The sequence below is a fragment of the Cyprinodon variegatus genome, unplaced genomic scaffold, assembly GCF_000732505.1.
Source record: "Cyprinodon variegatus isolate N-32 unplaced genomic scaffold, C_variegatus-1.0 Scaffold177, whole genome shotgun sequence".
NCBI lineage: Eukaryota > Metazoa > Chordata > Actinopteri > Cyprinodontiformes > Cyprinodontidae > Cyprinodon > Cyprinodon variegatus.
The window spans coordinates 1,235,006-1,245,031 of record NW_015150630.1 but is presented as its reverse complement, the minus strand read 5'-3'; the positions used below and the strand labels follow the sequence as shown (position 1 = coordinate 1,245,031).

The 10,026-nt window shown below is 35.8% G+C and overlaps 1 protein-coding gene across 1 annotated transcript in view; it reads right to left on the bottom strand.

Moving 5' to 3' along the window:
• Positions 1 to 237: 237 nt before the first annotated feature.
• Positions 238 to 10,026, bottom strand: part of LOC107087240 (gonadotropin-releasing hormone II receptor-like) — a 13,438-nt gene continuing 3,649 nt past the window's right edge. The window contains exons 2-3 of the mRNA XM_015378699.1: positions 1,111 to 1,315; positions 238 to 1,031 (exon numbers count right to left, since the gene is read on the bottom strand). Of these exons, the coding sequence (XP_015234185.1) occupies positions 568 to 1,031; positions 1,111 to 1,315 (669 nt within the window). The 3' untranslated portion in view covers positions 238 to 567. The remainder of the gene's footprint in view (positions 1,032 to 1,110; positions 1,316 to 10,026) is intronic.

The window sequence follows — 10,026 nt, the reverse complement described above, 5'->3', positions numbered from 1 at the left end:
TATACATATATGTATACATATACATACCGGTATATATATATACATTATCTATATTTGCTTCTCCTTAATACCAAATGTGGAATTATAGAAAAGAAGCGTGATTTTTTTCTTTTTTTGTATGCTTAAGTGTCGTCTTTTAATAACGCTACCTAAAAATTAGATATGCATTTGATATTACATGCCATATTTAAGATACTGACTTATTTTCCAAACCAACAAAGATTAAGGAATCTGCAAAACGTAGGCACAAATATTACAGAAAGATGTTTTAGCAATTAGATGTTCATCACGGGTATGTTATTACTCATGGGTCTGGATCTGAGGGATTTCTCTTCACGAAAGCAGCTTTTCCCTGTTTTTCAAAAACAGCATGTTACATTCTGCATTTGCTTGGCTGAATCACTTCATTGAACATTTCATTCACTGAAGTGTTGCTAAAATAAGACATTCGAAGTATATTTTAAATTGAAAGACAAGATATGAGACTTTGCAGAACAGAAACTGCAAATCTGAGCTAACATTCATTAATAGATAGACATCCCTGTCCCCCTGAAAGGCTTTCAGCCATTAAACCTCACTCACTGAAATGACAGCACTTGAAGTATTGTTTGATTTGATGCTTGCATTAACTACCCCTTTCTGTTTACCCGGACTGTCATAGGTGATCTGCCTGCGAGACGATAAGCAAGACACCTGCACAAGACATGTATTATTTCCTAACTCAGTGTGGATGTTTGAATTTTGACTGCATCTCCTCAAACCTTGGCGAAAGTGAATTGTAAACAGGCCGTAAGTGATGGGGTCCAAACATGCATTGAAGAGGCCAAAAACAAAAAGCATATGAGTGAGTGAATGAGAGACTGTTTCCTCCATTTTCTCAGGAAACAGCCAATACCACAGTCCAAGCAGGTAGTAGGGTGTCCAGCAGATGATAAACGAAGTCACGATAACAATGCTCATCTTTAGAGTCCTCATCCGAGCCTTTGGAATGTTACTGTGTGAACGCCGGAGGTGGATATCTCTTGACAGAGCTGGAAGAAAACAACATTTCTGTAGTAGGAAATGAACTAAAACGACAACAGCTATAAAGAAAGAAAAATTGTTGCTTACAGTTATTCTGAGCCATGCGGCTGGATATCTCCACAAAGATTCGCGTGTAGCAGAAAATCATGATAATCAAGGGCAGAAGGAAGAGACAGGTAAACGTGAACATGTTATAGAGTGTCTCTTGCCAACGATGAACAAAACTGCCATGGGTGGTGCACTGGGTGAAGTTCTCTGGCACTGTTATGGTCACATTGTGGAAAATAACAATCTGTAAAATAAGAGGACAAAAACATCTAAATTAAGCTTGGATTAAATGTCACAATGTGGATATTTTAACATATGAAAAATGCTGCACATTCTACTATGTTTTCTATGATTCCAATGTCTTATAATTGTAGAACCCAGAGAAGTCTTAGAGATAACTTCTCATTCACAGGTGCTGCTGCTTTCCGGGTCACATTGGAATATATTTGAAAGACTTTTATTTCTACCCAGAAAACACATTATTCCTCACAGGTGGCATCATGGAATCCAGAACATGGATGTTATATTTATGGTTGTTACATTCTATAAGAACCTCAGTTTGCTAGTTTAGAGACTAAAGCAATTCATAATTAATTGTAATTTTTATGTATCATGGATAAATATAAAATAAAAAAAATGTATTGGTGAACCTGTGGTTGGAGCAAAGAGCTTGTGCCATTGAAGTACTGCAAGTTTAAATCTTACCAAGTCATCCTGGGTCCTTAAGCAAGACCCTTAGTCCAAGAATGCTCCCTGGGATTTGCACAATTGCAACCCATTGCTCACAAAGTTACAATGACCAGTCCCTTAATTTGAACCTGTTTTTATGCAAAATTTATATTAGGTGTTGTACAGATTTGCGAGTTGCTTATATTTTTGTCACAGTCTAAGAAATTATGCTGTGGGTCAGTAAACGCATCACAGCCAGTAGATCAATGCCTAACCCTAGGCCAGTTACCACGTCTTTCCTTTTTTACTTTGTCCTTCTTCCTATCACGCTACTGCTAAATAAAGGTCAAGAGGAACACTAATTAAAAAAAAGAGGTGCAGAAAAAAGTTGATAGTTGATGATAGTACCCCCCCAAAAAAAATATAGGCTCTGCATATATTTGTCAGTTTGGTTGTAGGTTTGTAAAGGACCCAAATGCAGAGACAGAAGCTGAGGTGGTTTGTTGCAGATTTAATAAGGAGTAGCGGCAACAACTGGTCAAGGAACACAGGAACATGAACAAAAGGGAAGATATGGATTAAGGAGGGAATGAAGAGAATCCAGCAAACAGTAACTGCAGATGAGGAGCAAAAAATGCCAAACAGAACAAAGAATGGAATTATCAACTGATGGGAGCAGGTGTGGACTGAAGGATCTAAAAGAGAGGTGGGGGAAAGGAGACTGACACAAGGGGGCAATAGAGAGTAAACAAGAAATACATAAGAACTCAAATACAACCAGAAAACAACTAGAATGACCCAAAATTGAAATGAAAACAATTAGCTGGAAAACACAGAATCACATAGGTGGAAAAGTGAGAAAGTGGAACTGAAAACTCAAAAGGAAAACTTAAACAGAACCAGAATCATGACAATGTTAAATTCAGACCAGAGACTTAAACACAAAACAAACATATCGTTTTGATTTCCTTCCCAACTATATATTTAATGTCACTAAGTAACTTTCTAAAGCAGTTTTGAATTTGTTTTCAAAGCATGCAATCATAACACCCAAAAGACTTTTGAGAAAACCAAAGCCCTGCAGTGTTTTGAACTCAGGAGATATGGAGGGAAGTTAAATTAATCAGATTCTACTGATAAAATATTCAATGAAATTCAGTTTCAATTTAGTTTATTTATATAATTCAAAGCATGTCATCTCAAGGCACTTTACAGAGACAATTCAACCAGATCATACAGTCAGATTGGTCCAAAGTTTTTTTTTTTTTTTTTATCATCTAAGGAAAACCAGCTGATTGCATGGACTCATTGTCTTGAAGAAATCCCTCACACCCAGCATGCTTCTAGCGACAGTGGAGAGGAAAACTCCCTTTTAACAAGAAGAAACCAGCAGAACCAGGCTCAGCGTGAGCGGCCATCTGCCGACTGGGGTTCAAGGAGACAGAAGCAGACATAGAAAAAGAAGCAGAGATACAAAAGGCAACTGTCAACATGCTCCACAGGCAGCTCTGTCCAGGAAACCCACAGCCAAGCTTCTAGCCAGGTCCCATGTCGGATGAAGAGAGCCCATACAGTTAATCACAGTCAGCGAAACAGAACTACACTGAAAAACAAGCCAATCTATAAACAAAGGTGTTGATGGCAGCAGCACAGCTGATATTTCTGTCAAGGATGGTGTTACAGTCAAACAGGAATAGACCAGATTAAGCTACTATGATAAGAAAAAGCAGAGGGGGCATAAAATTAGAGAGTGAACTTACAAATACTGCAGAATGGGAGAATAGAGATGGAGTGAAGCAGAATGATGAAAAGGGGTCCATATGTCCTCTTGCAGTCTAAGCCTGTAGCAGCTTAACTATAGAAATAGCTCAGGATAACCTGAGCCAGTCTACCTATAAGCTTTATTAAAAAAGGAAAGTTGTAAGCCTTAATAATAATAATATAATATAATAAAACAACAACAAAAAACACACTGAGCTTCTGAGACTGGTAAACTTATTTTAGAAATGTAAACAATTCACTCAGATATAAAGCAATAGTAGCCCGGTCTAGAAATAGTTTATTATTTCATAATACATTTGCTTGTTTTAAGCTAAATTATGTTCTACTGAATAAGAAATGTTTTAATTCAAATAAAACTTAATGAATTCCAAAACAAATTACCGGTACAATTTCATACTCATTTTTTTATTTATGTTTTTTTCTTTTAAGATGCATTTTATTGAAAGGAAAAAAAAATATCCTTCACTCCTTTTTAGATTATGACAGTAATCTTAACAGATCATTAGGGTACATTTGAAATCAGTTTAATATAGTTTCAAGCCATAGAAGTTTTTTTTTTCAATGTTTTAGTTTTAGATTTTTTTCTATGTTAAAAGGGGTTACTTATGAAATTCTAAATAAATACTTACATGTTTGATTAACTGTTAACAAGAAATGCCTTTTTGCCAAAGAGAGAGTTGTATATTTCAATCATTAAATATAGAAATTACTTAATTTTTTTAGACACAATCTCAAATTTGAATTTTCTCATTATTCTAAGGTTGCTTTTAATGAAGAGACTTGGGATCCTTCAAATTAAGGGCAGCTATCACAGTGTCCTTTAGAGAAATTTAACGCTGGGGGCAGAAATGTGAGAAGAATTTAAATACATTTGAATTTAATTTTTGGATGATCACAGCATACAGACATTAGGTAAAAATGTGTGAAATCTTTATCGGAGGGCTTCATGTTGGTGGAGTTTGTAGCACTGTTGCCTTGCATTAAGAACGTTCTGGGTTCTGCATGGAGTTTTCATGTTCTCCCTGTGCAAGCGTGGGTTCTCTCTGGGTACTGTGGCTTCCGGCCACAATCCAAAAACATCACTGTTGGTTTAATTGGCCTCTCTAAATTGTCTTAGGTGCGTGTATTTGCATGATTGTAAGTCATTGTGTTTCTGTGTTGCTCTATGACAGACTGGCAACCTGTCTAGGGTGTACCCTGCCTCTTGCCCATAGACTGCCAGAAATAGGGACAGGCCCACCATGACCCTGATGGAATTAGCATTTACATACAGAAAAAAAAAGGAACATGCCTATTTTGTTTCACAGCTGGCAACACAAGCCATTTTGTTCATTATTTTATTCAGGTAGATAGCAAGGGGAAAGAAAGATTCTTGCAAAGGTTTTTGCAGGCAGTGTTCTGTGTTTTACCAATCTAACACGTCACATTTTTTTGGGTGTCTATTGCAGACCACATTTGGGCTTGTTCAGTCCCCTACTTAATCCACTTATCCCTACGTAAGTGTGAGTGGAGTGGGAAAGAATAGCCTTAAGTGTGCCTCTTCTGTCCAAAGTTAATTCAGCCTTGTAATGCAGTAGCTTTCTTTGTTTGTTTGTTTTTTTGTTGGTTCTTTTTTTTGTATAAAATCACCACTATCCTTCAGAAGACTGATAACTCTCATTTTATAAGATTGGCTACTCTGTTGGTCAAAAAAACTGCAAAGCTTTTACTCTTGTAATATATAGATTACAAAATGGCATTTATGCACGGAAATATGGGCTGTCGTTTTCTAAATGTATCCAGGAAAGCACATTTAAATGAGGTAAACACCATCAACATGGAAACTCATTATTTGCTCAGTGAGACTATTTTAGGAAAAGCTGGGGCTTTGAGTCCTTTTCAATATAAGGAACAAATGAACTCTCATTCAACAAACACCTTTATGAATTTGTCCTTGATGTTTTAAGTATCTACTAGCAATGAATTTATTGCTTTAATGCTGTACTGGATTTGCACTTGCTTTTGGTGATTGCTAAATTAATCAGATTGCAATCTTAGTGAAATTAAGAATCTTAGAAGTAAGAGAAAAAGCAATCCTAAAATTTTGTTAAAATTGTTCATATATATTTCATATTTCATATATATTTTGTATTAAGGAACACAGTCTTTTACATTGGAGGTGCAACTATTGATCATTTTTAATTTAGATGTATCTAAGCAGAAAGATTGGCTTCATTTTAGTGCCCACTAAATCACAAACACTAGGTGCAAACTACACATAGTGTCTTTGACCTTTCTTTAATTGCTGTCTCATTATGTTTGCAAAATGCAAATTGATACTGTGACCTTCCAAAGCTGAGATACTGAGAAGTGATACAAATGCAGTATTTAGTATATAAATCCTCTTTGCTCTAGTGATTAGATATTGGGTGGCGTTAAACTGTTTAATTATAACAACGATAATACAATACAGGAAAAAGGTCTTTCATAGAAATCTGAAATGTCCATTCAAGGTTGCTGTTCTTTTTTTCTTCTGATTGTTCTGAGATAAAAGTCTTGGCGTTCAGAGGCTGTGGCAATACATTAATATGTAAAATAGTTTTCAGAAGACTGGTTTCTTTTGATCTGTCAAAGGTTAGAAAATAAACAACAAAATGGGCTCTATGAAACAGGTGATAGATTTAAAGGAAATTATTGAAGAATAAAGATACTAGAAGAGGTTTTCAGGGGTCAGCAGTTTTTTATCACAGACGTATGTTTTTGGAGTGGTTTGTTGTTGTTTTTTTACTGGCATGTATTAACCCAGCCGTCATCCAGTGTGAAGTGGGGTGGAAGGTGTCTAGGTAGAGAATTGGCAATTTTAGATTTACCTTGCTTAGATTAACAAAACCACATTGATTTACATCTTTGTTGTTAATCTGGAATAAGACGTTTCCATAAGCTCTGCCTATCTTCTCTAAAAGTAGTTAAAATAAAGAATTTCTGTAGCATGCTGCTGCCATGTCTCGTTCTGACAATGATGTTGCATGTTAGTTCTCAAACTCACAATGCATTAGAAACTTTCGGCTCAAAAAGGCATTTTTTTAATAACAAACATGGCACCCAACTCCTGCAAATGGGCCAATTTCTCATACTCTCTTCTTATTTAAGAGAGTTGCACAGAAAGAGGAATTGGTAAGAGACAGTTTAGAAGGTTTTGGCTAAGCTCCCCAGGGTTAGTGTTCTACTCAGTATGGCTCTCTTCATTGCAAAAGGAAAGGTAATGGCAGTTGTTTGTGCCTTTGAATCAAACAGTAGTTCAGATTACCCAGAGCTCTTAAGTGTCTGAATGTCTTATGGAAGGAGTGCCATTGAGGTCTATGTGGACAATTATGGTGTTACCTGGAGGGTCGGTTATTTAGATAAACAGTCTGCTTCTCCTAATTCTTATATTGCTTTTAATATTTTTGTTTAGTGCAAATCTGTTCCAGACATACAATCTCCATGTCAAACAGCAGGTTTAAGCATATTGTGATTCAAAAATGTATGTTACAAGACTCCTCGAGACAGAAATCAATGACACACTTTGTAAGCATAACATCAGACCATTGGCGTTATAGAGACCCTATCATGTGTGGGAAGGCTTGTTTTGTAGGACTCAAAATAAAGCATATATAGCAAGTGTATCGGATCTCTGGATTCTTGCTGCTTCTATGGTGTGAGTGAGCTACCTGTGGTAGAGAAGATCTTTGCTGGTGGCTAAGACAAACCCCTTGTTTGTAATTTCTCAATCAAGCTGACGAGCACATATAAGGAGGCGAATGATCATCTCTCTTTGCCAAACGATTACTTATGATGGTATTCTAGCCAAAAGGCTAACCAAAGGAATATCCTTCTTTATGAAATTTGTGAGCTTGGGAATTACTTTAACTCTGACACTTCTATTGTTAGTGTAAAATGATCATAGATGAGAAATCCATCATTTTTTTGTTTCTGTATAAGTCCCATAAATTTTTTTTTTTAAACGCATTGTTTTAAATTGGCTTTAATTCAAATTGAGCTGAAATGTAAGGCTGTAATGACCCAGTCTGACCTTACATACATAATAGGCACCAAGCAGGGGGGGGATAAATGCCTTTGCCAAGTGCGTTATGTTTCAGTGTTGGCTTGTTGGGTGGTTTGTTTTTTAGCAAGATTACTTGAAAAATATAAATTAATCTTAATGACCTTTTCTTTTTTACTAAAGGTGTGCTTTATCTTAAGGAACCGTTTTTACATTCACTTTGGTCATGATCTGCATTCTATGAGTGCTTTTATCATTTTATGTTCTGTTTTGGGGATGTGCTTGTAGCTGAGACCCATATTTATTGGGGTTAGTTGCACAATAAGTGTCACAGCACATGCCCAGTTGGCTCCTCAAGGGTTTTGTTACTGGGTCATGAGTATTTATCAGCTGTTGATGGCTGGGCTGCCTGCTACCTGTTGCTATTAAACATTTTTTATAGACCCGAAGAACTGTGCTTGCGGTGGGATTTAAAGATTATGGTGTTTGCTCAAGCTATGAACTAATTAATGAACTGCTGGATGACCTTTATGAACTCTAAACAAAACAGTATTCTACAGTATGCTTGTAGTATTTTATGAATAGTAATGCGCACAAGCATGGGGAAGGATGGAAATCAAGTGGAAACTTAACTAAAGTAACTGGGTGTGCTTTATGCCAAAGCGCATGAAGGTATTTGTCTGTTAATCAACCCCTACTGAGAAAAGATCGGCCTGTGCCAATATTATAGTTCAGTACTTTGGACACTTTTAGAATGTGACATCAGAACTGACTGACTGTCTGAAAGTTCCTGTGAAAGTGGGCTTACACTTTCTCCATAGATAACATAACAATAGATAAATACATGACTAGACACATAGATCTGCAAAGAAAGTAAATGTGAGTAAACTTTAATCTGTCCTATAAAATGATAAAGAAGTAACACTAAAATGTCTTTTAGCTGACCTGTATTTGAAGATATCTCTATTTAATAAGTGTTTTATTGCAAACAAGTAATTTTTCATTTTATCCAGAAAGCAGAAAACAGAACATCAATGTGTTATTTGTGCGTCTTAATAAGATATCTGGGTGAGCTGTGATAGAAAATCAATAATTAAATCAAATAGGGTTAAGAAGTATTTCTCTTCTATCCTAAATATTGAAGTGTAGTAACATAAAATCTATAACACCTGCATTTAATAGTTTTATTAATTGCCTTTTAGCAGTTTATTTATATTGTTTGAATTAATAGATTTGGATAAGAGATGTCTTGCTTATTATAGGCTATTTCTGATTCATTGCATGCTCTGAAAAAATGCTGTTTTACAAGTATTGACAAACATTTTGTTAAGCTTTCAACTTCTTAAAGTGCTTTGAGACTTGATTAGCTATTTCCTCCAATGTTTGGGAACCTGCAGAGAGTCTGCACAGATGAGGCATAGACATGCTGCAACTGATCAGACATCCGACTTAATCTAGATGAAGAGCAGCCTCATCGTCTCAGGCTAATTTAAACACTGTAATTGGTATATTTCCAGGACCAACATTCTTTAATGCTTGTGTTTGTGACTTGCATATAGGCTATATACAATATCTTTATCGCCATTACTTTAAGTTGGAAAAGTGTTGATACTCCCCTTAATGCCACGCAACAATGTGACAGAAACATGACTAATATTTTTTATATCTTTTAACTTCAATACTGTAGATCAATAATTTTATTGTACTGAAATGAAAAATAATGAAGATAGTTTATGTCAATCTATATGAGCCAAATTCAAAGTGTGATGAAGCCACTTTAAAATATTAACTTCAAGCCTCATAGTGTTAACTTTAAAAATTATATAAAAATTAAAGATATAAAATCTTTAAAAACATACACAAAATATGATAACTCTGGCTTAAAATTTCTATAAGCTTGATGTAGTTTCCTTCAGTAAAGTATATTCTCAGCATCAGGCCTGGCCTCAACAATCCCATGTCACTTTAGCCATATTATTTTACCCAGCACCAGTACTATTATATATATATCTATCTATAATAGCTGTCTCTGTTATTTTTTAAAAAGTTCAAAGACAGCTCAACCCCATTCCACCTCCTCTCATCTTGTGCAAATCAATTTTGATTTATTTATTACATGGAGTTTGCAGAAAATGCTTATCCTTTGCAAAAAGGGCTTTATTGTAACAGCACCTAATCCTCAATCATTTGCAATTAATGCTTCTAAGCTTTTATTTATTTAAGTTAATGCAAGGCCAAATAAATTTTCTTTATGCAATTTGACATCCATAAACAATGTAAAAAAAAAAAATCCCCACCCTTGGGTGATTTGCTTTAGCCTGGGTGCCAGTCCAAACTTAGTCCCGCCCACAAGGTTTGAGTTCGGGGAGGTTTGGTCTGGCTCTGCTCCATAGTAGCGCGAGTATTAAAGCCCACTGTCAGGCGATCCAATCAAATTGTCAGGGCGGGCTTTATACGATGATGGACAGATGATCAAGAGTAAC